Source organism: Panthera leo, chromosome E1, assembly GCF_018350215.1.
Source record: "Panthera leo isolate Ple1 chromosome E1, P.leo_Ple1_pat1.1, whole genome shotgun sequence".
Classification (NCBI taxonomy): Eukaryota; Metazoa; Chordata; class Mammalia; order Carnivora; family Felidae; genus Panthera; species Panthera leo.
The window spans coordinates 58,047,143-58,072,089 of record NC_056692.1 but is presented as its reverse complement, the minus strand read 5'-3'; the positions used below and the strand labels follow the sequence as shown (position 1 = coordinate 58,072,089).

General features: G+C 58.6%; 1 protein-coding gene across 3 annotated transcripts; it reads right to left on the bottom strand.

Annotated features, from left to right (window-relative positions):
* Positions 1 to 694: 694 nt before the first annotated feature.
* Positions 695 to 21,631, bottom strand: C1QTNF1 (C1q and TNF related 1). 3 transcript variants are annotated; one of them, XM_042916629.1, is made up of 4 exons: positions 21,262 to 21,631; positions 6,172 to 6,336; positions 3,669 to 3,808; positions 695 to 2,876 (listed from the first exon to the last, which is right to left on the bottom strand). In XM_042916629.1, exons 2-4 carry the CDS (start codon positions 6,318 to 6,320, stop codon positions 2,326 to 2,328), a joined length of 840 nt encoding a protein of 279 aa, XP_042772563.1. In that variant the 5' UTR covers positions 6,321 to 6,336; positions 21,262 to 21,631; the 3' UTR covers positions 695 to 2,325. The 3 variants fall into 3 exon arrangements, with proteins under 3 accessions (XP_042772563.1, XP_042772564.1, XP_042772565.1); XM_042916630.1 differs by having other exon boundaries at positions 6,172 to 6,333; XM_042916631.1 differs by lacking the exon at positions 21,262 to 21,631 and adding an exon at positions 15,667 to 15,681.
* Positions 21,632 to 24,947: the final 3,316 nt, after the last annotated feature.

Below are 24,947 nucleotides of genomic sequence, written 5' to 3'. Positions count from 1 at the left end.
GTATTGGGCTAAATCATGTCCCCCCCCCACCAAGAGGTACATCCAAGTCCTAACCCCTGATTCCCGTGAATGTGAAGAGGTCATTAAGTTAAGGATCTTGAGAGGAGATCATCCTGGGTGTAGGGTGGGCCCTAAATCCAGTGACTGGTATCTTAATGAGGGAAAGGAGAGGGAGGTCTGAGAGGCCCAAGAAAGAAGACAGAGATGGGCAGAGACTGGGGTGACACAGCCACACACCACGGAATGCCGGGGACCACCAGAAGCTGAAGGGTCCTCCCCTACGGGCTTGGGAGGAAAAGCGACCCCGTCAACACCTTCATGTAGAACCTTCGGACTCTCGAGCGGAGCGGGGCGACAGAAATGTGTGTTGTTGTAAGCCATCGGGCTTGTGGCGGGTTGTCACGGCAACCCGGGGACAGCAGCACAGTTGCCCGAGGCCTGCCTCCCGCCCGCCCCTCACAGACTCCTCGGGCACAGGGTGCCCAACGGGCCACGCCCCGCTGAGCCTGGGAAACATGCCCAGAGGAAAAAGGCAGTTCGGGGCCCGGCCTGTGCCCGCCGGTACCTACGTTCCCGGTGCCTAGCCGCCGCGGGCCCCCAGGCTTCCCGCGGGCGGCCGGTGGGGTGCGGGGAGGGGGAGAGAAAGGGGCAGGGTGTGGTTCAAGGACCAAACTGGAGAGGCCATGATGCTCAAACGCATGGTTCCAAGTTTAATGTTTTCCGAAAGAGCACCGGGACAGCACAAAGCAGCAGGCTGACGCTCCACTCACCAGCACGCCCGTAGAAACACCGTTTTGAAAGTCTGACCAGCAGAAGTCCTTCAGAGGGAAGGAGGCACGGGGCCCAGACCCGGTGGCCCGGCCCCCGGGAGGGCAGAGGGATGGGTCAAGGCCAAGGGTCACCAGGGAAGGACCGACCCTTCCCTGAGGGAAGGAAGGTTCCCGTAGGGGCTTAGGGGCCCAAGCAGGTAGGAGAGGGACCTTGGCCCTGGGCGTCAACGGAGAGAGGCAGGGAAGGGCCACCGGGCCAAAGTCAGCCACGGGCCAGAGCACCAAATCTAGGCAGCAGCCGCTTCGGGTGTTTCTACACCCTACCTTCCAGAGAGGGTTCTGACTGCAGTGCTTGAGACATGCTTCTCTCCTGGTCAGAGGGACGGTGCCCCGCGGGGGCTCCGAGGCAGGCAGAGCCTTCCAGCCCCTTCCGGCTCTTTCCGGCTCTTCCCTGCTCCGGGGCCCAGAGGAAGGCCCTCCCGCGGTGTCCTAGGCTACTGGTCAAAGAGGCCTGGGGGAGAGCACTGAGCCCTCAGGGAAACAGGACTGGAGATGGTGTGCAGGGAGCTTGTATAGCAAATATTATATAACCACGACAGCTGTTACAAAAGTATGGCTCCAGTGCCTTCCATGGCTGACCCGTCTGAGAGGAGGAGCGGAAAGCCAGCACCAGGGTGGCGGGCGTGAAGGCCCTGCCCAGGGCTCCGGGGCAGTCTGGGGCCATGGGGGCAGAACCACGCCAGATGGATGGCTCTGCCTTGGTTGTGCTGAGCAGACCCAGGGACTTCCCAGGTCCCCGGCTGTTGTCAGGAGTCTGTGGGTTCCAACAGGCAGGCTGTTCATCTCAGCCCAGAGGCCGAGGCCCAGGGCTTGGCTGCCCTGCTGAGAGCTGACATTCGCTACCCCCACCCCAGCCACACACACCCCCCCCCCCTCGCTGTTGTGGCTCAGACAGTCCAGCCGAACCCTCGGGGCAAGGCCGTGCCGACCCCAGGACGTGGATGTCAGTCCAGCGGTTGCCAAAGAAGGCTCATGAATGGCCGAGGAGGGTCCCACGCCCTCCGCCCCCCTCCCCCATGGCCCACAGCGTCCACGTCGGGTCTCCTCTAGCAGGAGGCTGACACAAGCTCAAGCTGGAACGGCCTCCCCAGGGAACTGGTGCGGCCGGTGGGAAGGCAAGAATCACAACGCCTCCCTCTTGTTTCTTTCACAAACGTTACAATTTCCTTAATTACTTCCAGCCACGGGAGGGAGCGGGGATGACTCTGGGACACCCTGCCCCGTGGCCGCGGGCGCCTGCTGGGTCGCCTGGGGATACGTGCATGGAGGGGAGCCGCCCCCCCCCCTCGCAGGTGCCCACCGGGTGAGCCCACCCGGGAGCCCCCAAGGCCTGGAAGCCGATTCCGCTTCCCCTTCAGCGAGGGGTGTGGTGTGGAGGGCCGAAGCTGGGCAGTGAGGCGGGGAAGCCAGGCCTGGGGGAGGGGCGGCAGCGAGACCCGTGCCCCCCACCCCTCCCCGGGGGGGGGGGATGGGGGGGGACGTGGGGCCAGCAGGGCTAGGGCTCCAGGGCGTGCTTGACCAGGTAGCCGCTGAAGGTGATGTACGTGTCAAACTCGTCGCTGAATATGGCGTTCTCCCGCTCGCCCTTGAAGAGACGCACCCACACCTCGTCCTGGTCCCGCAGCTCCAGCATCAGGCTCTGACTCTGCATGATGCTGCGGTCGCTCACCTGGGCGAACAGGATCACCACCTCCTCCCCGTTCTTCATGATGTGCAGGTACGTCTCCTTCTGGTTCCAGGTGTGCACGTTGAGGCTGAAGAAGTAGATGCCCGGCACGTAGCAGTAGAACTTGCCGGTGAACATGTTGAAGTGGCCGTAGAGATTCACGAACTCCGTGTCGAAGATCACCGTCTGGTAGTAGTCGTTGCTGTGGAGGGGCTTCTTCCGGCCCACCGAGAAGGCGGCGTAGTGGTTCTTGCAGCGGTCCCCGGGGGCCCCCATGGACCCTTTCTGCCCTTTGGGGCCCGTGTGGCCCCTGGCGCCCGCGGAGCCTGTTCTGCCGTATTTCCCCTGCAAGCCTCGGTCTCCTCGGTCACCCTTCTCACCTAAAAGGGACGAGAGAGCACGCGGCGTCGAGCAAAGCTGGCCCAGCCGCCACGGCTGTTCTATTTTCATCCAGAAGCCTTCATGTTTTCCCCCTCCGGAAAGTGCTGGCAAAGCAAAGGGAACATGTGGGTTTGTCCAAAAGCGGCAGGCGCTGCGGCCGGGCCCACGGCCAACTCGGAGCAAATGAACTGCAGATGTCGGGCTCGCCCGGGAGCTTCCCGGTCAGACTTTTGCAGGGCTGCGCGAGGTTATCCGGACCGCGGCGGCCGCTGGCATTTCAGAAAGCGGGCTGGGGGCGGGGGGTGGGGTGCCGAGCCCCAGAACAGAGGACACAGAGGCTCGGATGCAGCCGGGGGCAGGGGGGCGGCGAGACCCCGGTCCTGCGGACCGCTTCTTTCCAATCTGCCCTCTTGGAAAGGGGACAGAGCCTCGGATGGAATTTCCTCCTCCTCCACCTCTAGAGGTCAGCCTGCCTCTGCTCTGTGCCCTGAGGGGCGGCCCGCCTCATCCACCCTAAAGACCACCATCTTCCTGGGGTGCCTGGGTGGCTTAGGTCATGATCTCACAGGTTCATGTGAGTTCAAGCCCCGCATCGGGCTCCACGCTGACAGCACGGAGCCTGCCTGGGATTCTCTCTCTGCCCCTCCTCTGCTCTGTCTCTCAAAATAAATAAACTCAATTAAAAAAAAAAGACTACATCCTCTCCCCCTCCCCCCCGCCCCCTGCAGAACAGAGCACTCCCCACCCCCACCCGGGAGAAGGTCCCCTCGGTGGCTTGGCAGCAGCCTGACCTTTCAGGATGGTGATGTTGATCTGCGGCACCGGGATGGCCTGGTACAAGGGCGTGCCGGGGTCACAGCAGCGGAAGCATCGGGAAGCGGGCTCGTCCTCCCCCTGCCTGGGGCTGTATTTTTCATGGTTCTTTTCATCCCTAAGGGAATAAAGACGTTACCGGGGAAGCCAAGAGCTCTCTTCTCTCTCCTGCTGCCAGAGGGTCTGGTCTAACCTGCTTGCCTCCCCTCTCTCCTGGGCGTGCCAGGGCGTGCACTCGCTTTCCCTCGACACAGGCAGCGTTGGCTCTTGGCGAAGTCTGGGACCCCTGAATGAAATTTCTGGAAGAGCCCCACCCCCCCGCCTTCTGGTCACAGCAATCCTCACCAACAGCGATAACAAACACAGCAGTAATTTGCCGGCCGTGGGAGCCGAGCCCGGGCTGCTTGGAGAGCTCTGCCCCTCCGGGAGGGCTTTCAGAGGATGTGTGACGGTGCTGTGAACCCCCTCCATCAACTGTGGTTCTAGAAGATACTACATGAAGCTGACTCATTTGTAAATGAAAGGGCTCGGCCAGATCTTTACCGTTCCTTTGAGCTTTGAGCTGGAGACTCCGCTCTAACATTTGCTACCCACGCTACAGGGGCGGCCGGGGCGGGGTGGCCGGGGACAGCTCCGTGCTGCCACCTCACGGCCTCGCCCTGCGCTGCACGGTGCTCTTTCTGGCTTCTCTGTTTGCTCCCAGGCTCTGGAGCCGAAGGTACAAATCTCAGAGGTAGTCACTCCATCTCAAAAGGCCGGTTCCTTCTCTGCCTCCGCTCCTGCTTTTAAACCCCAGATAATCCAGGAAACGGATCCGCACACCCTAAATTCAGGCCCCACAAGTGCCAGGTGGGGACTCCCAGGTGGACCCCCGCCTCTTGCCGGCAGTCTCCATCTAGACCCCGCAAACCCCACAGAGGTGATGTGTCCCAAAGTGTCGGCCCGTCACTGCGCCCCCGGAACCTTCTCCCTCCAAGCCTTCCTCACGTTACCGTCATCGGCCACCCAGAATGGAGCTTCAGGCTCATTTGGGAGATGTCTCTGGCCTCGCCACCACATTCTGAGGACCACGGGGTCCTGAGCAGTCAACACCCCCCGCCAAGGCACCTGCAGAAGCTGGGTCCTCAGGCCTCCCCATCTCTGGGGGACCGTCACCACTCTGACCGCCCTCCTGGAATCTGCCTCCCCCCACACCTCCCATCCATCTTCTCTGCCTTCTCCAGCCTTCTTTCTGGAACCCCAGGACCCTGAAACCTCTCCATGACATCCCCAGACATCCCCACCTTCTCCGTGATAATCATCCATGACTCCCTGTAGGATTAAGTTCAGGAGTTCCCTTCCCATTCCTACCCTCCACTACCCCAAAGCCACCCGGCATGGCCACAAATTCCCACACACCCTCCTTCCGCACCCGGATACCCCCCAGGTGTCCTTCAAGATGAGGTCACTCCTCTGCTCGGTCCCCCCTCCCACTGCCACCCCCAGCATTGCGGGCATACCTGTCCTACCTCACTGTTCACCACTCTGCTCCCCCATAGCCTCAGGGTTCCCGGAGGCCAGGGACTGTCATCTGTGCAGGTCCCCCCGTCCCTAGCGGATGGCCAGACCAATATTAGATGGTCAATGTTCGTTGAGCGAAAAGAGAGAGGAGGAAGAGGGGGAGGAGGGGGAAGTGGAGGACGAGGAAAAGGAGCAGGAGGTGACAGATGTCACCGTGTGCCACATCGCATGCAATTCCATCGTCCTGTGAAGCACACCTAAAGCCTGGGGCATCAGGTCGGCCCGAAGCTGAAACTAATGCAGAAACTCAAAGCATTGGGCTGGAACCTCACATGCGAGGAACGACAGTTTCAGGAGTAACACCCTAGGCATTTGGTGTGTCCCTACAAAATATTCCCAACGGCGCTTCTCAGAACCCTGGAAGATACTCTCAAAGGACAAGACCAGAATGGAAAGACAACCCAAGGGCTGGGGTGGGGGGCTTGGTGTACTCTTTTTTTTTTTAATGTTTATTTATTTTTGAGAGATCGAGAGAGCACGCAGGGAAGGGGCAGAGAGAGGGGGAGACAGAATCTCAAACAGGCTCCGCGCTGTCAGCGCAGAGCCCGATGTGGGGCTTGAACCCACGAACTGTGAGATCACGACCTGAGCTGAAGTCAAGGGTCAGACGCTTAACGCGCTGAGCCACCCAGGCGCCCCTTCGGTGAACTCTTTATTTAAGGATGTGGCTGCAAAACCGAACAGACCCAATCCCTTTGGGGTTAGAACGGGGAGGGGTACAGTCCTCGGTTTCAGGTAAGGCTCACTGAAAGGGGAGATGGCTGGTCTGTCCTCAAGGATCGGCCCCCGCGAGGACCGTCCCTTGGCCTTGGCTGTTGCTCCCTCGCGTCCGGCCCCGAACGACCCCCCTGCGGTGCTCCGGACCCCAGGCTCAACCCGCCAAGCCCGAGCGCCCGCATGCACACCGCCGCGGTGTCTCACCTCTCCGCATGGTCCAGCGGCGGCTCCTTGGTCCCCTCCTGCTCCTGCAGCTCCTGTGGGCCGCGCGGCGCACGGCCCAGCACCGGGCCACAGGCGAAGGCCAGCAGCAGGCAGCTCGCCAGCCCGAGTCTCAGTCCCCGGGAGCCCATGTTCCCGCGCGCCCTGCTGGGAAAGACACACGGGCAAGGACACGGGCTGGGAGGGGGCCCGCGGAGAGGCAACCGGAGGTGTCGCCAGACCCGCGAAGCCGGGAGGGGCTTCGGCCACGGCCCCTTCCGGGAGGGCGACCGCACACGGGCCGCCGCACTCACACGCTCCGCGCACACTCATGCACGCGCCCTCGCGTCCTCTTGCACGAGACACGTGTGCACCCGTGCACTTAGTGCCCTCGTGCTTACACACGTACGCACGTATCCTTGGTACTCTCACACTTACGTGGACCCGTGCACTCGCGTACTCTCACACGTGCCAGCGTGCACACGTACACTCGGTACTCCCACGCGGCAGGTGCACACGAAAGCTCACACTCTTACACGTGACACACTCTTGTACATACGTGCACACGCTCTTGTGCTCACACACTTTTGCACAGTCCTAACACGTTTACTCGCGCTCACACACGCACACACCTCCGTGCATACCCACGCGCCCCGTGTACATATTCTCACACACTTGACACAGTCACACACTCTCACACATTCCCACACGCATTCAGCACACTCAGTACCTGTATATACGCACACTTTCAACACACTTGTACCCGCGGGCATGCTCACACAATTAACGTGCACACCCGCGTACTCTCCCACCGGCACACACGTGTGCACGCACACACATGCACACACTCACATGCACTCACACACCGTCATGTGCGCACGTCCTCTGCCCCCGGAGCCTCAGCCAGTGGGCTCTCTGGGTGACCATTTATCAGCCCTGTTAGAACAACAAGCACACTCCCGGACGAATGCGTGTGGTCACTGCCCTGTGCCGTAGGCGTGGATGGGGAGGGAGGGAGGTTACGCATCTCACTTAGGGAGGGCGTGGGGTCCAGCCCTTGATGCCTCGGTCACTCATCAGAGCCAGCTCTGTCACATGTCTCTCATGGTGTTCTCAGGTGAACGCTCTGGACAGGTCCTCACCCAGTATTGAAAACAGTCCTTCTAGAAAGACACATCCACTGGGGGTCCCCAGTGAGCCCATTAGGGGGCAGTGCTTGGGCTTAAAATAGGCAAAAAAAACCCATCCTATCCACTTCCACCATTAGAGCCATCTCCCCCAGCTAACTTGGGGGAGCTTCTGGATGGATGGATAGACAGCTAGATGGCCTTGACTGCTGCTGGTGGGTTGGGAAACCTCCCCACTGCAGGAGTGAGTAACTGGCCAATCCCAGCCAAACTTTGTTCACCAAAACATACAATTCAACACCTCGACGGGCCTGCCAGGACACCCTGCCCAACACTGTCAGCTGCCCAGTGAGAGACAGAGGCCCAGTGACGATGAGAACCACCCTCCCCTCGAAGCCAAGTTAGGAGTGGGATCCAGGTTGTTACTGGCAGGCAAATCTCAGAAGGTCCCAGGTCTGATTTTCCTTCAGTTCCTCCTTTATGTTTAAGGAGAATTAAGTACTGAGACAGATTTCAGTTTTTGTCAGTAATTATCCACCCAGATGAACGTTCCTTTCGCTGATCATGGGAGGCCGTGGACTTCCCTCAAACACCCCGTTGCTCAGAGGCCTTGTAGCTGGTAGGTCGACTTGGGGGCTTTGTTCTTTATTCTGTGTGTTGGGGGCTCGCTGTTATAGCTCTGCGGAGAGGGTGCTCCGTTAGCCCTCCCTGCTGGAGCCCCCGTGCCAAATAAAGACAACATGGGGGAGGCAGACGGCCAGGAACCAGAGCCCTGGGATAAAAGGCAGAGGCCAGAGGTTCTCCAGATGGATCCTTGGAGATGTAATGAGCCTCTGCGCTAGGGAGGCTGCGTCCCCAGAAACCCCCTCCTTCCTTGTCACCCACACCTCCGCCAAGTCTTCAGTTGGCTGCAGCACTCCCCACCTCATACACCGCAGTGGATTAGCTGGGCCTCCCTACCTCTAAGTTCTCTACCAACCAGCTATCCCTCCCAAGCTCCAGGACCCAGTAGAGCTTCCCAATGACCAAGAGACTGCTTGGACAAGCCCCCCACTCAGAATCTCTACTGTATGTGTTTATGTGAATTTATAAAATACATATTAAAATTATCTATCCATCTATCTATTCACCCATCAATCCATCCATCCATCCATCTATCCATCTATCCATCCATCCATCCATCCATCCATCCATCCTTCCTTCCATCCATCCATCCTTCCATCCATCCATCCATCCACCCATCTATCCATCCATCCATCCATCTATCCATCCTTCCATCCATCCATCCTTCCATCCATCCATCCATCCACCCATCCATCCACCCATCCATCCATCCATCCATCTACCCATCCATCCATCCTTCCTTCCATCCATCCATCCTTCCATCCATCCATCCATCCTTCCATCCATCCATCCATCCACCCATCTATCCTTCCATCCATCCATCCATCCACCCATCTATCCATCCATCCATCTGTCCATCCATCCATCCTTCCATCCATCCATCCTTCCATCCATCCATCCTTCCATCCATCCATCCATCCATCCATCCACCCATCTATCCATCCATCCATCTACCCATCCATCCATCTATCTATCCATCCATCCATCCATCCATCCATCCATCCACCATTTATGCCTGACAGGTCATACATGACACCCCACTCTTCAGCTACCTTGTACAGCACCCCTCATCGTATGCCCAAGCTCCCTGCTTTGCAAACACTAACATACACACATACCACCTGGGAAACCTGGTTTAAATGCAGGTTCTGATTCAGAAGATCTGGGATAGGGCCTTGAGGGTCTGCACTTTCAAAAAGCCCAGATGCTGCCAATGCTCCTAGTCCTCGGACCATACTTTGAATCCCAGCTTCAGCCATGCTCCCCAAACTCCTGGCATCTGTCCATCTGTACGTATCCTTCTCCCCTGGCCAAGAGTTCCCTTTCTCGTCCTTCTACTAAAAACCAGCCTTGTTGGGCCACCAGTGCACCAGGCGCAGCCCTGAGCATCCACCCCAGGCCTCATTTCAGTGCATCCTTCTAGCCCGGTAAGTTAGGGTTAGGTCTGAGAACACGTCCTCATTAGCAATTCTTACCCCGACATAGGCCTCAGAGGGACCTCCAGTGAATCCTTTAAGAAGACAATACTCATTCGTTATTACACCAACCTTACAGATGAGCAAACAGAGACATAGAGAAGTTATTAGCCTCAGACCGCCCAATCTTTAAGCAGGCGCTGGTGGGGGGGCACTGGTTTTGACTCAACAGGCTGTCCTCAGATCACATCATTATCCTACCTGGTCCTCCAGACCAAAGCCAAGTGCTTCCCCTTCCTCCTGACGCCTTCCCAGACCCTCAGCTGCCAAAACCTCTCCCTCCCCTTTTTAAACTTTGTTTTTCCTGTTGTCTTATTCTGCAGAGTTTTGCTTGGCCCGTAGGATTCTGCACAGCAGCCCGTGACCTCCTAGTCGTGTTCCTCTTGGACCAGCCAAGCATCCTGCAGCACCCTGAACTTGATTGCTACTCAACAAATATTTGTGAAATGGAGTTTTCTAAAGTTGTTTATTTCCCTTCTTCTGTATTTCCTCTGTTTTTCCTCGGCCCCTCAATAATTACTTTTTTTTTTTTTTTCTGTAAATGCCAAGCTTGCATCACTTAAAAGGAAAAGAGGTTTTCCTTTCTTTAAACCTTTTTCTTCCTGAATCCAAAGTAATATATATTCATTTGGGGAAAGTCAGGAAATAACAACAAACACACATAAAAAGCTACCTTGGATTCTTTTGTCCCCGGGGTTTCTCAACCTCAGCACTACTGACATTTGGGGCTGACTCACTCTTTGTTGTGGGAGTTGTCCTGTGCGTTTGCAGGATATTTATCAGTATCCCTGGACTCCACATACTAGATTCTATTAACACGCCCCACTCCCAGCGGTGACTGACAGCCAAAGATGTCTCCAGACTCTGCTGCGTGTCCCCTGGGAGGCAAAACTCCCCCTCCCCCCCCCCCCCCCCAGCTGAGGATCAGGGCTCTGCCCCCAGTGGGAGCCCCGTTTGGCGTGTTGGTTTGCCTCTTACCAGTCTGGAAAAGGAATTTTCTGGACTTTGATCGGAAGAGGTGGGGACGAGGACGCAGCCGACCTAAGGGGGATGATATCAATGGGGACAGAGCCAGCAAAGAGTCCCAGGCGCCAGGCTGACGTCGTGAGGGCAGCAGAGGCTGGTGATTCTCCTCAAGAACCTCCTCTTTGGGGCCAAAGCAAACCGTGAGTGAAATCTTTTTCCTCCTTCAAAAATATCTTCAGAACCCGGGCGCCTGGGTGGCTCAGGCGGTTAAGCGTCTGACCTCAGCTCGGGTCACGATCTCAGGGTTCGTGGGTTCGAGCCCCGCGTCGGGCTCTGTGCGGACAGCTCGGAGCCTGGAGCCCGCTTCGGATTCCGTGTCTCCCTCTCTGTCTCTGCCCCTCCCCCGCTCGTGCTCTGTCTCTCTTTCTCTCTCAAAAATAAATGAACATTAAGATGGAATAAAAAATGTCTGCGGAACCATTTTACCAAAGGCCACAGAAAAGTCAGCATCACGACACCATCATTTTCGTAACTTTTGGGCAAAAACAGTATTGCCCAACATCCAAACCAAACTTGCCTCCAAATCACTTTTAGCAATTTCCAGTGAAATGAAGTCACCTACAAAGGGTGAGGCTCTGCCCCCAGTAGGGTGACTCAGAAGAATATACACACACACAGCAAAGGCAGGTCCGGGAGGCGGGAATTCTCCGCCAGCCTGGACAACCCTCACCGGCCCACACGGCCCGGTCTCCAGGCTGCCTTGTGGTCAAGGCCTCTGAGGCCAGCTCCAACGTGACTCAAGTTCCCGACTTGCCCTTCTGAAACCCTGTGAAGAAATTCATCTGCCAAATCCCACGTCAGCTCGGTGAACTCCATTTTTCTCCCGTTTCTGCCCCAGACTCTCCTGCTGGGGGTCTCCAGCTGCTCTCCCCTCGGCCCTGCCATCTGCCTCCTGCTTACCCTCCCCCAAAGGAAGAACCCCCCCCCCCAGGTAGGAGTGGGGGTGCGGAAGGGGGAAATGGGCCAATGGAGGAAGCCTGAGAACACGTCCTCGTTCATGATTTTCATCCGTTTGGGGCGCCCGGGTGGTTCAATGAGTGGAGCGTCTGACTCTTGATTTCAGCTCAGGTCATGATCCCAGGGTCGTGGGATCGAGCCCCGTGTCGGACTCCATGCTGAGCTTGGAACCTGCATGAGACTCTCTCTCCCTCTCTCTCTCCGCCCCTCTCCCCAACTCAGCACTCTCTCTTTCTCTCTCTCTCTCGCTCTTTTGCTCTCTCTGCCTCCCTCTTTAAAACAATAATAGTAATTTTCACCCCCTTCTCAGACCTTTTGTGGACACCGGGTAAATCTTTCAAGCAGATGGAATTCATACCCACGTTCAAGTTTCCTGGTATCTGTTCAAGACGGGCCCCACCCACCCCTACAGTGTCCCGCCTGCCTGTGCTCTGATGGGAAACTCGCAGAGTTTGGGCACCACATGTTTGCATTTTTGCCTCGATGCCACACCCAGCCCAGTGCCATTTGACAAAAGCATTTATGAAGTTTTCCCTCTTCCGAAATGCTCATCGGGTGACCAGCTGTTCGGGGAGGCAAGGAGCCTAGGATCTCCCTGGATTAGAGGAAGCTTAGAAGACAAGTCCCACGGCCTGTGCAGCTCAAGATTTCCTCTTGGCAGAAGGCGTCACACGGGCCTGGCTTACTGAGTGCCCACGATTTGCCCAGCCTTGCGTCGGAACTCAGGAGAAACTGACTCCACCACCAGGGAGGTTTCCTCCCTGACCTCGAGAAGATTATGGTCCAGCGAAGGAGACGGACGGACGGACGTGTACCGTATAGCTCGGGATGGGACAGAAATTGTCGAATCAAAATGGTGAGCGGGTAACATCCCGGGCCTGTGCGGTCCGCTGTGACTGCCGCTGGCCACGGCTGGCTATTTCGTTTTAAACTAACTGACTAAGATTCAAAACTTCAGTTCCTCTCGCACACTAGCCACGTTCCACGCCCTCTGCAGCAACACGGCTTTGGTAGTTACCACGCTGGCCACAGCACAGAACAGAGCATTCCGATCGTGGCAGAAAGCGCTGTCGGACAAAACGCAACCAGCGGGGGGAGGAAGCGGGACTAAGAACAAGCAGCCGGCCGGAAATCTGGGAGTCATTTGGGCTCCTTCCTCTCATGCACCCGCCGCATCGAATCAGTCACCGACCGCCTTGAATGTCTCCTGAAGGTCTCTTCTCCGTTCTACCATTTGCCTCTCTGTGATGCCTTCCAGGAGCTCTGGCTGCATCCCAGACCTCAATACCCCCAAGACAAGTAACTTTGCCTGGCTTTTCGAGGGCCTGGACATCACCCCGAAATTTTACACGCAGCTCCCGAGGAAGCTTGGCATGAGAGGAGGACTGTCTCCCACACCTGATGGCGTCTGGGCCAAGAACGCAATTCGGCGTGGTGGGCAATCACTCCTTGCTTCAACGTGGCATCCGACATCCCTCCCCTATCTGCTTCTGCCACCTCCCTCTCCCCGGCATCCTGCCAGCTGGAAAGGGAGCCCCAGGGCTGCCCCTCTCCGCTTGGACATCTTTCTCCCACTGAGGAGATCTGAGCTCTCCAGCAGGACCTCTCCTCGATGTCGATCCTGGGGTGCCCGGGAAGGAGAAAGCACCATGCTGGGGCATCCCTCCAGCCCTGATGACCGTCAGGGTTTTCTCACACATGACATCTGCTTTCCTGCCCCAGACACCATGCATCACACTGATTTTCCACTTACGGAACTCCTCTGGTGACGGGAAGGAGGGAGGCAGACTGACTTCCAGTTGATGAATGACGTTTGCTCACCAACTCCAGAAGCCCATTTAATATCGAATTTCCCCTTCTCTAATCGGGCAGGCCAGTGGGTCTCAGGCCCTCTCCCGCTTCCCCCCCACCGAGCCCTGAAAAGGAAGCAGCAGTGGGCAGGATAAGGACCCCCGTACTGAAGGAACCTGGGTCAGTAAGGGTGGGGTCCCGGCATCCACGCCACTCGCTGACTCTCACCCTTTCCCCTTCTCCAAGAAGCTGCTCTCTGGCTTAGAGAAGAAGGATTTATTTTCTAAGGTTTGGGGGTTTATTTGGTGACCTTCAAACACATGGCCAGGGACAGAGATGGGGTTTTTCTAGTTAATAAGCAAGAGCTTCCTTTTCCCTGCCCAGCAGAGAGGCCTGGCTTGGGACAAAACTGAAAAGAACAGAAGACAAGAATCACCTCCCCCGACCCCCACCCCATCTGCTGGCCGCCTGACTGGCTCGGTCTCAAGAGCGTGTGACTCTTGATCTCGGGATCATGAGTTCGAGCCCCTCGTTGGGTGTAGAGGTTACTTAAATGAATGGATAAACACTCTATATTAAAAAAGGAAAAAGAATCCCTCCCCCCATTCCTAACACGTCTCCATCGCTCCTGGGGCAGCTGGGCCTCGGGAAGGAAAGGCTCACCCGGATGGAGAGGGGACACCGTGTTGTGTCCAGGCCCTGAAAACAGTGAGACCACGTGGGCTGCCGGCGTCGGGCCTCCGGGGGCACCTGGCCAGCCCAGCCTCCACAGCTCTGAGTCTGTCCCGGTGCAAACAAAGACCTCCTTGACTAGAGCACTGTCCTTAGATCACCTCCCAGCTGCGAGGCCTTGGGCTGCAGGCCTGCCCCTGCTTTGAGAGCTGCGTGACAGAGAAGGGCCACTGACAGCTCGTGCCCCGCCGTGAGCCCGCTCTGCAGGTGGCCTGGCCCAGGGCCCATGTTCCCACAGCAGGGACGCCCTCTGGGAGGAGAGAACCTGGGAGTTCCAAGGCCTCTGTCCCACCACACCCGCCTCTTTACAAGCGGCTCTAACGTCTGGTTCTTCTGGGGCCTGGACATCAATCGCCCCAACATCTCGCAGATGCCTCCCGAGGAAGCTTGTCATAAGAGAGAACGTGGTCCCACACCTAAGGGCTTCTAGGCCAAGAACAGAATTTAGCTCAGCATGCAATCTGCAGTCAGGACAGGGCTGGCCACCTCTTCTGTCCCCGCTCTGGCCCAGCCTGCCTCCCAGCGTTCATCCTTCATGGGCGCGCCCGCAGAGACAGGTGTCTATGGGGGCTGTGGCCTGGGCAGTCAGCCCCTCCCCCTCCAGACCCGCTGTCACTTTCTACAGTGACAGCTCTCTGAGATCCTCGTCTGCACTCCGGCCTGGCCTGAGGGCTTTTGTCCCACGTCCTCCGGAGCAGTAGCCACTAGCCAAGGGGGCCAGTAAAATTTGTTAAAATGAAGTGAAATGGAGAATTCGGTTCTCATCCACAGCAGGTGATGTTAGGCGACCAGCCTCTCAGATGGCACACCTGGGACAACATCTCCACGATGGCAGAAAGTTCTACAGGACAGCCTGGGTTATCAGTCTTCTGAGCACCTGCTCTCCGCTCTGCCATAGACCCGCGAACCCCTGAATTAACTCCGCTCCTGTCCCCACCATACCTGCTTCTCCTGCAGCTACAGCGGCTGCCCACACAAGGGCGCCAGGCCGGAAATCTGGGGGCCACTCAGACCCCACCTCTCATGCACCTGTCACCTCTCATCCACCACCCAGCTTCCCCAGGGCCTCCGGTCCCCTCCTCGCTGGCCGGCCACCGCTTCCTTCCCAGCTCTCCACTGCCCCGTCTCCCCTCTGTCTCCCCTCTGTCTTCCAACCTGCTCACCAGAGAGGCACCTTGCAGAATTGCCAATCTGAGTCCCGCCCTGGGTGGAAAAGGCTTCCCACGAAGTAAGGAAAGCGGGTAAACCCTGGGCGCCACCACCTGGCTCCTGCCTCGCCTCTGGCCAACCTGCCGCCCCCCTGCTCCCATCTGGAGCCGCTCACAGACCCAACACAAGCCACAGGCTCTCCTCTGTCGGTCCCTTCCCCGCCACCCTCTCCATCGTGTGTTCTTCAGAGCCCCGCCTGGGGGCACTCCTCCAGGAAGGTGCTCCCCCAGCCTCCCGTAGGGTCTACACCCCCCGCCCCCGGACAAGGAGCCCCTCCAAGGCAGCTGTGTCTCCCCTCCTCGAGTCCCCAGTATCTGGTGTCTGATGTGCGACACAGAGCTCCACGCTCAACCTTTCCGCAGAGCCAACATGCAACCCGGACTCTAGGATCCCACACTTCTTGCTAGGGCCTCAAGCCAAGGTGTTCAAATCTCTCTCTAGCTCAAGGTGGGGCTGTCTGGGGAGAGAGGAGGGAAGGGGGGGAGAGTGACCCAGGGTGCCCCATAGAGTGCCATCGCAAGGCTGAATCCTGGTGTGGCCATCTCCAGCCACCTTACCCTCCGAGGCTCCTCTTATCTGCGCTCAGAAAAATCTCCTGCTTCACAAAGGGCTACATCCCCAGCTTCCTTTAGCCAAGGTTCCAAGCTCCAGGGGACGCGTGCTTCGAGTGAAGGCAGGTAAATAAATAAATAAAGCGGGGAGGGGCGAGCGCAGCCAGCCGCACCAATTAGCAACCTCTGTAAACAGATGACTGTTTGCAGACGTGGAAAGACGTTCATGATGAGTGAAGGTCGGGTTGGAAACACACACACATCAGTGCCCGTCTGTGTGCTCAGCCGCCGAGATCTGAAGGCCACCCACCTGGCTGTTCACAGCAATTATCCCTGGGTGATGAAAATAGGGATGTTTGCCATTTTCTTACTTTGGCTTCTCCGATTTCTTTCCCCTGCCATAGCTTTTCACACGAAGTACACGTTATTTTCCACTTAGAACAATGACAAATCAATAAGCCCCACCCTGGGGACGAAGAGAGCATTTTGTGTCTTCCGGGGGGGGGGGGGGAGGCGGGGGGAGGGGAGGGGACGCGATCGAGAAGGAGAATGAAGGAGGGGCTTGGGGACAGTGCTGTGGCAAATCTGTGCCTCATCGAAGTGGGGACCGCGGGGAGTAGAAACTGCCCCGGAGCTCCCGCCTTGAGTTCCTGCACCAGCGTTTATTAAGCGTCTGCTGTGTACCGGGCCGAGGGCTGGATTCCAGGGAAACCGTGCACCAAGGAGACACAGCCTACCCGGCCCCCTCCCGGGGAGCAGACCCCCTGGAGTTGCCATGGCTACAGGTTGGGCCAGGGAGGGCCATCGGACTCGGGCTAGAGTCAGGCCTGGTAGAGAGATCACGTTTCCCAGGAGGCAGTTCGTGTTCCGTCCCAGGCACACCTCTCTCTGCTGGCACCTGCTCCCGAAGGAAGCTGCCCGAGGCCATGAAACCAAAGGCAACGAACGATGCCAGACCCTTGAGACCATCTTTAGGGATTCTGGGCGATGGCCTGGAGAGCTAACGGGCCCCCTGGGAGCAGCCTCAGCATTTATCAGAGATTCCTTCTAACGAAGCCCTACTACCACCAACTCAGCAAGCACCTACTACGTGCCGGGCTCCGGGCACCGTGCTTTCTGGACGCCATTGAACCTGACCCCTCCAATGCGCCTGAATGGTGAGCAAGTGGGCGCGGAGGGAAGTAGTGCCCGCCCCGGGCCCCACAGCGGGGAGGTGCTGGTGCTCAGGTGTGTGTGACAGCACAGTGCCTTTTCCACTTCACCTCCGGGGGCCTTTGGAAAGAGGCCGGGTAGGCAGGCGCATCCTGCCACACCACACCACACCCGCTTGGCTCACTTGGTCAGAGCGGCAGCAGGGGCGGTGGCATCGGCTCTGAGGGGTCTCTGCACCAGCCGAGCCCTTGCATTCATTCATTCATTCATTCAGCAGGTTCTTGAGCGCCTATTCTGTGACAGGCGTGGCACGAGGCGCGGGGCGGGGGGTGTGGCAACCGTCTCCACCGAGGCCGTGCGCTGAGATCTCGCTGGCACCAGGCTGCCGGCATCTCAAAACCCACCACTGAGTTTAATCCCTTTGGATTTAGGCACAGGATCCCCAGGAACCACCCCGCCCCATACCTCAAAATGTAAGAGGCGTGGGAGGTGTGGTCCGTTGAACGTGCGTTTTTAGAGCATCGCTCTTGCAGGGCGGAGAGAACAGTCCATTGGTGAGCTCCGAAAGGGAGAGAGAGAGGGGAGACCACGGGGTGGAGGGATGGCAAATGGTTTCATCGGGCCCCCAGTGCTCTCTGAGGGACAGAGGCCGACCGGAGGGCTGGACTGCAGAGGAACCTGAGGCCAAGTGCAGCCAGCAGGAACCAGTGGTATGACCAGTTGCCGTTGCGGTGGGAGCAGCCTGGGTGACCTGTGTCTGCCCATCCTTTGGGGTGCTGCTGGGAATCGGGCTCGCGGGGAGCCCTAGTGGAGGCTCCTACAGAGAAAGGCCTGGAAGCAAGAGAGTGCAGGAGCAGAGGGTGGAACAGAAAGGTGGGCGTCAGGCTCCAGCCCACCTCCCCAGATGCCGGGGTCTAGCTCTGTTTGCTCCCTAGGCCCGCGATTGGTTCTTCCCCAGGAACCATGGGTCTTGCTGTCATAGCCCTGGCTCTGCGGGGAGGGGGGCTGCCCTCAATGCCAGAGGAATTGAAGGGCCCCATGGCCACCCCGAAAGCCACCAGGACCTACTCGTCTCTCTCCGGAATCTGCTTTCAGACTCCTCCCAAGGGGAAAGGGCCCAAGTGTCTCTGAACACACCCCATTCCCCAACTCTACAGCCCAGCCCCAGAAACCTGCAGGGCAAAGTTGCCGGGCCCAGCCCGCTTCCGGCCTGCACCCGCCTGCAAATCCACCAGGGCTGGCAGCTGGCCCAGGAGAGGTCCTTTTCCCTCCCTGGTCCCCAGGGCAGAGGGCGGCTGGTAACCAGATGTCCCCATTTGGGGTGGGGGTGCAACTCAAGGCAAAAGGTTTAGGGCGCTCCCCATGCATGGCTCTACCAGCGGCCAGCAGGAGCCTCTGACCAAGCCTGGGGCACCTTGACTCCCGCACTCCTCCAGCCCCCGCCCTGCCTGCCCCCGCCTGTCTGCCTCCTTTCCCGTCCTCCCTTCCCATCCTGCCTCCCTGCCCACAATCTCCAACTCTGCTCCGTCTTGTTTCAAGGAAAATTCCTACAGGAGCCAGGGAGATGGTCAGACACTGAGGCCCAGCCTGGCCCACAGCCATCCTGACAGCCATCCCGGACAGGGCAGGACGCCCCGCAGGAGGCCTGCACCAGTCCCATCCAGAGCTGGACAAGGGGTCGACTGCAGGGGCCTCCAGGGCAGGCCGGAGACACCCTGGTGGGCAGTAAGGGGGGCCTCCTCACCTCCGCCCACACCCATTCCACTTTGAGCCCAGTCCTAGAAAGCAAGCGTGGGCAAGAATGAGTGACCAGAGGGGATGCCGGGAGCTCACGTCTCCCGCTCACAGCCCCGAGTCCCTCCCCTCGAGGCTGAAGGACAAGGGTCCGAGGACCCAGGCTGCCACAGCAGAACTCCCCCCAGCAGGGCCCCGAGCACCCCAAACCCCAGGCTCGCTGGGCTGCCTTGAGGGAGTGGACAGAAGCGCCTTGCACACACTTCGATGGTCCTTTTCCACTCTGCCCTCCAGGGGGGCGGCCGGTTCCTTGCACCGTGTGGGGGCTCAGGGAGACGCCCTCGTTCCTGTCCAGGGAGCTGCCTTAGTCTCCCTCGACTTTAAGAGAAGGCGGATTTCAGCAGGTAAAGACAGGAAAAACAATTAATAACCCTAGGCCCACGGAGTTGTCACATCACCAAGAAGGAGTGCCCGGGGGTGGGGTGGGGGGAGGTATCACCTCCACCTAAATATCTGGCCTCTCGGGGCAGGGAGGTGAGGCTGCTTCTAAACACCCATTTTCCTCTCCAGTGGATCCACAGACAGGGCTGCCTTAGGCAGTGAGTGCAGGAGGACCTCTCCATTCTTCCTTTCCTCTGTGAGCAGTCACCGCCACCCTGCCCCGGGGCCCTCAGCCACCCCCAGCGCCAGGAGCAGGGTCCCACACAAGGGGCTAGCCCCTGAAGACACAAACCCGATGGCAAGCTTCTGTCCGGTGAGGACACCCAGCAGCACGACTGTATCTACAAAATTCTTTTCATCTTTGTTTTGATGGGTGAAGTTCAGTGCCAGAATATTTGGTTTATGAGTCATGCTAATTATAGCTGGGGGTGGGGAGGGCCCAAGGCACCAGGAAGAACAACAGAAAGCACGTTCTGAAAGATTATGCTGGGTTGCCCTGGATAGGAAGGTTTACAGCCCGGGAATGAAGAGGGGAGACGTCTGTGCACCTTTCTGGGATCAGGTCAGCTTCTCGCTGTCCACCTGTGAGGGTGCCTCTCGCTGGCTGGCTGCACCTGTCCTGGGCAGGCAGAGGCCTCCTCTGGCCGGCTGGAGCCCCACCAAAGATCCCCCCTGCACCCTTGTTTCTCTGTCTCCTTGACCTGCTGCTCACTGGGAACACCAGAGGCTGGAGAAGGGAGAAGGGGGAGGGAGAGAACCAGAGGAGACGGCAGCATTCCTGGGAAACAGAACCTGGCTGTCGTCCTGCCCCTGGGCGCTTTCTCCATGGACAGCTGGGAAATGGATTTTTGCAGACTTGAGAAGCTCAGGTCCCAGCCTCAGTTTGGAGAGCTGTGCATCCTTGAGCAAGTTACATGCCCTCTCTGGGCACAGAGATGCTGGTCCTCCATCGGGTCCTCTATCTACTGTCTGTGAGCAAGTCACGAGCCTCTCTGGGCTCTTCAGGGGTGAGAGTGACGTTGATGGAGTCATCGAGAATCCACGTTTGCTCAGCGCCTGCCGTGTGGGACACACACACACACACACACACGCGCGTGCACACACACGCACACGCACACACGTGGACCCATGGCCGCCGTTATTTTTATTGCCAACTATTGTAACAGGTTACCCTAAGTTCCTCTCAGCTCTCAGGTCAAGGGAGGGGGAGGAAGGCAGGACAGGAGAACTCAACCCTCTGCCCCCCATCTCCCCCTCCTCTGAATTTCTTCCCTCCTTCTGTTGCTGGGAACACTGGGCAGGCTTCCCCTTGCAGCAAACACAACACTCAAATGCATCGAGTTGTGACCTTGCATGTGGGGCCGGCTGCGTGCTTTCCTACCCTATAAAAAGCAAAGGCCCGGCAGCCTTCGAGGACCTCACATCCTCCCCCAGGGACCTGGGGTGTCGCTGATGGTTGAGAAAACTCGGTTTCCCAGGACACTCCTTATTTTCAAAGCTCAGAAAGAAGGATCTCCAGTGTGCCAAACTGCCTCCATTCCTGGAAATGAAGTGACATGGAAGGGACAGACGAGTCGCAGAGGGAGGCCGCTTCCTCCGATGGACCGGGAGGGACCCGGAGGGCCCGTGTGCACCCCCAGAGGACACGGGGCTGCCCAGGAGTCGGCACACTGGGAGCCAGGCTAACATGATGGGGGTGCCCAGGACAGGTGGGGACCACACCTGTCCCCATGGAGCGCCTAGAAGAACAGGGCGGTGCATGCTGGCTCGACCCAGAGAGGTGTTTGAGGTCCAGAGACTCAAAGACAGCTGGGTGACTCGGCCCCAGGCCAGGCATGGTTCTCAGTGGTGCAGGCAGCCCAGGAGCGTCCCCAGGGAGAGGGACATTATTCTCCCCTGTTCAGACTGATTCTCCTCCAGGAGCACCAAGACCATCAGAGGCCGGGGCCAAAGTCAGCGTTTCCTGTTCTGTGCGGGGTCCAAACTGGCCGCCGCAGGGCAAACCTGTCTCTCAGGTGACCCAGGCAATGTCGGGGCGGGGCCCCCCTCGGGACAGCGGGGACTCGGGTGCCACTCCTTTTCCTCTCACACCTCGAGAAGTGTGAAGCAAGATAATCAGCCCACAAACACGAGGGGAGGCACAGTCATCCCCGACGCCATCCAGCTGCCACAGAGCCCCTGCTCCCTCGTCACAAGGGGAGACCGAGACCCGGAGCCACGGAACAGGAGCGGAGCGGCCCCCGTGGCATCCCGCCCGCCAGAGCCGCCACCTACCTCCGGCCAGCGTCCTGGGGCGGCCTCTCAGGCTTAGAGCATCTCCCAGCAGCGTCGTAGCCTCCTCCCAGCCAGGTCGGAGGGGGCAGAACAGCCTGGTCAGCGGAGAGAGCGAGAAGGAAGGAAAAAGTCCTCCGGGAAGAAGGTGCAGAATCGGGGCGGGGGGGGGGGCGCGGGGGCAGCCACCCGCCGGTCCCTGCCTTCCCGGCACCTTGACCTCCTCTGTTCCAAGGTCTCTCTGGCCAGAAGCGGAAGCGCGGTTTCTCGAAAGTAAAGGAAGAGCTGAAGAGAGCAGGACAGACTCGTAAAGAGCAAACCCCAGCCAGATGTGAGCGGGGCCGCGGAGCCTCCAACGCTCCCAGTGCGTATTATCCAAACAGCAGCCGCCGAGGATTAACTGTGTGTGTGCCCGGCGGGCAGGGGAAAGCCAGCGCTGCCCTACCCTTGGCCACCCTGGGGAGCCGGCCCAGGCCGGCGGGTACGGGTGACCACTCCCAGCCTCCGGAAGTCCCTCCAGGTGTGGGGGTGGCTGGGGGCCGAGGACAAAGAGCGTTGGGAACCCCGACTTGCTGGGTGCTGTAGGATGGGCTCCAAGCAGCCCAGGGGGCACTTGTAGCCAATGCTGTGGAATCAAGCCCCCCAAGGGCGGCAGACCCGAGAGATTTTCAATCAGAGGCTCCCCCTGGGGTCCAGGGACCACACACAGGTTTTGGGGAATCTGTGACCCCCCCTCCCCCTAAAAAAAACAATGCAAAGCTGTGTGTGCAGGCACGTGTGCACACATGTACACTGTCAGACAGGGACGGACTTGTGCTTTGATCAGACTCTCAGAGAGCCCCATGAAGACCCCAGGCTGGGGGTGCAGACTTTCCAGAGGACCGTGTGGCCAGGGGACAACGAGGAGGGACATCAGCATCGCTAGATTTCTATCAGCCTCTGGTTCCTTGATATGAAACCCAGGCCTTTTCCCCAACTCAATCGCACAAGGTCTAACCAGGCCCCTGGGGCCCCGCCTCACACGCCGATGGCTGCTACAGGCTTCTCTGGAGCTGCCCCCGGGCCGGGCTGGTCTCCATCCTGAGTCAGAACAGACAGTTCTGGAGTCTTATCATATCGCAAAAAGAGGAAGGATCTGGCCAGAGTAACGGAGTTGCGCCGTGGCGATAACAGCATTCTTGCTTGCTTCTTTCTGAGCCACGTTCCCACGTTCTCCGCGAGCTTCGTGGACGTCACACCTGTGCCTGTTTGTCATTTAGCACCGCTCCTCCCGAGGGCCCCTCTCTCTGGCTACCCGCGGACAGGAGATGTACAAACAGGGGTGCTGGTTTGGGGTGTTGCGGGGCGAGGCACAGAGACCGCACCCCACCCCACCTTGCCTTGGAAATTCCTGCCCGCCACTGCTGCCCACGTGTCTGCCTGAAAGGCTGAGAAGTCGGGAGGAAAGGGGCTGGGCGAGCCTGACACCCACCAGGCTCACCAGGTTGCCAGCAGAGCAGAGAACGTGGAGGTGGAAGGGGAGGGAAGGCTTGGGCGGCCCAGTGGCCGCTCCGCAGAGACACCGGCAGCCCAGCTGCTCCTGTGGGAACAAACGGGAAGTGCCCTGACCCCCAGTGGCCCTGGGGAGCTCCAAGGGCACTACGGCAAGATCAAGTAAACACGTCCCATTGGAGACGGTGTTTCGGCTGGCGTGAGAAGATCCAGGAATCGCTCGTGATCTCTGGCGTGTGTCTGAGGCCTGGCGAAACTTACAACATCCCTGGCTGCTTATCGACACGGGAAGCCCGGAGATAAGCGCGTCTTCGTTTCTGTGCGCAACACGAGGAACTTTCCTGGTCAGCAGGACCCAGGCCTAGCGCCCTGACTGACCTTCCGCCGGTCGCTCGCTCTGTCCTCGGATGGCCTTCGTGGCGGGGATACTGGAGGAGAGTCCTCAGAACTCCCGTGCCCCAGGATCTCCCTGAATGCGGAGGGAACGCTCTCCACTGCAGCCCCCCGGAGGCCCAGACCTTGGGGGTCCTGGACGGAGACCACGGCTCAGGGCACACGAAGCCGGGCGTGTGGCTTGGAAGAGAAGCTGATGCAGAGATCTGCTCCCTTTCCTTACTCCATCTGAGAACTGAAAGACAGTTATCTTGAAGATAATCCCAAGACAGAAATCCAGGGGCCCGACGGAGAGCAGGGCTCTAGAAATACACCCCCACGACGACCCTCTCTTCCAGTGGCAGCTTCTCGTTCTAGCCGGCGGCCTTAAGTCCTGAGCCTGGAACGCTGCCCAAGCCCAATGGGCCTTAGTTTCCTCATCTGTAAAGCAGGGATAGGCCCAGGACCTCTTCTCTGGACCCCAGGCAGCCAGATGTGTTCGGAGGACGATGCAGACATCACCCGGAGCATCTCGCCCCGCCGGGCTCGGCCGGATGCTTGTGGATATTTCCCAACAGAGGAGAGACAGAAGCCGTGCGTGGCCTCACCTCACTACAGGTCACACTGTCCTGTGCCCTCACGCCACACTCAGGGGGAAACCACGCTGTCAGGGCTTTTTGTATCTGGGGGACTTGGGGTTAAAGGATTGTGACTCTGTGATAGTCACACGGCTGGGGAAAGGACCGACGGAGCAGACACAAGGCACGAGAGTGTTCGTTGCAACGGTCATGATTGTATGATCTTGCTCCTTCCCTCCTCTTGGGTTGAGCGCCCGCATCTCCCCAGAGATTAGGAAAGGGATTCCTCCTATCTCTTGAGGCAGAAACCAGGAGGGTGACGGGTGCTCATAGTAAAGGTGGCAGTCAGGACCTGGGGTTTCCCAAGACGTCCATGTGAGACAGAAGGCTCAGAGGCGTGGGGAGTTCCAGAGAAAGGGAACTGCCGTCTGAGCACCTCCTGGGCACGCAGCCCGCAGCTGCAGCCAACGGACAAATGGGCAAAATTTCTCAAGGCCAGTTCAGCCCTCAGTGAAAGAAATAAAATCTGTCACCCAAACCCAGAGCTAGTCAGGCCCCTAATGCTCTTTGTCACCCCCTTCATTGTTGCTTTGACACGGTAAGTAGGAAAGCCACGTTGGGCAAGCCAGGGATGGTCCTGCAGACTATTTGAGCACGACCCCCCCCACCGAGCAACCGAGGCAGAAGGCTCCCGATCCAGCAAATATCTTCCCGTTGGAAAGTCCTGGCCAGCGCTAAGGACAAGGGTCATGGCCAAAACAAAACAAAACCAAACAACACTGACAAATCAGAACCCAAAGCCAGCAGCACTGCCTGGGGGAGATTTCATCAGCCCAGTGATGGGCAGGGCCAACCAGAACCGTGAACCCCCACACCCCCAAGGTCTCTCTCTTCGGTTCCCAAATGAGTTACAGGTCACGCCCATTCTGGAATTCCCTGGGAGCTCACACCTCCCACACAAGGATGTCTGGGCCAAACACCAGGGCTTCCTAAACATTCCCCAGGGGCCCCACATTCTCAGACAAGGGCAGCTCATGGGATGTAAAACCCAGAGACTCACGGGGGAAGAGAACATTCCCTAGAATCCCTGCCCAGAAGACAGCACATTCTATGTCCTCTGTTTGGCAATCCCTTCTCTCTCCCTGGGCATATCACGGCGGCTCTCTCTGTTTTCTCATCACGGGGAGAAAGCCATGTGACCTCGGTTAACGTCTGTAAGGCGCTCGGTGCCAGATACGCACAGCCTGT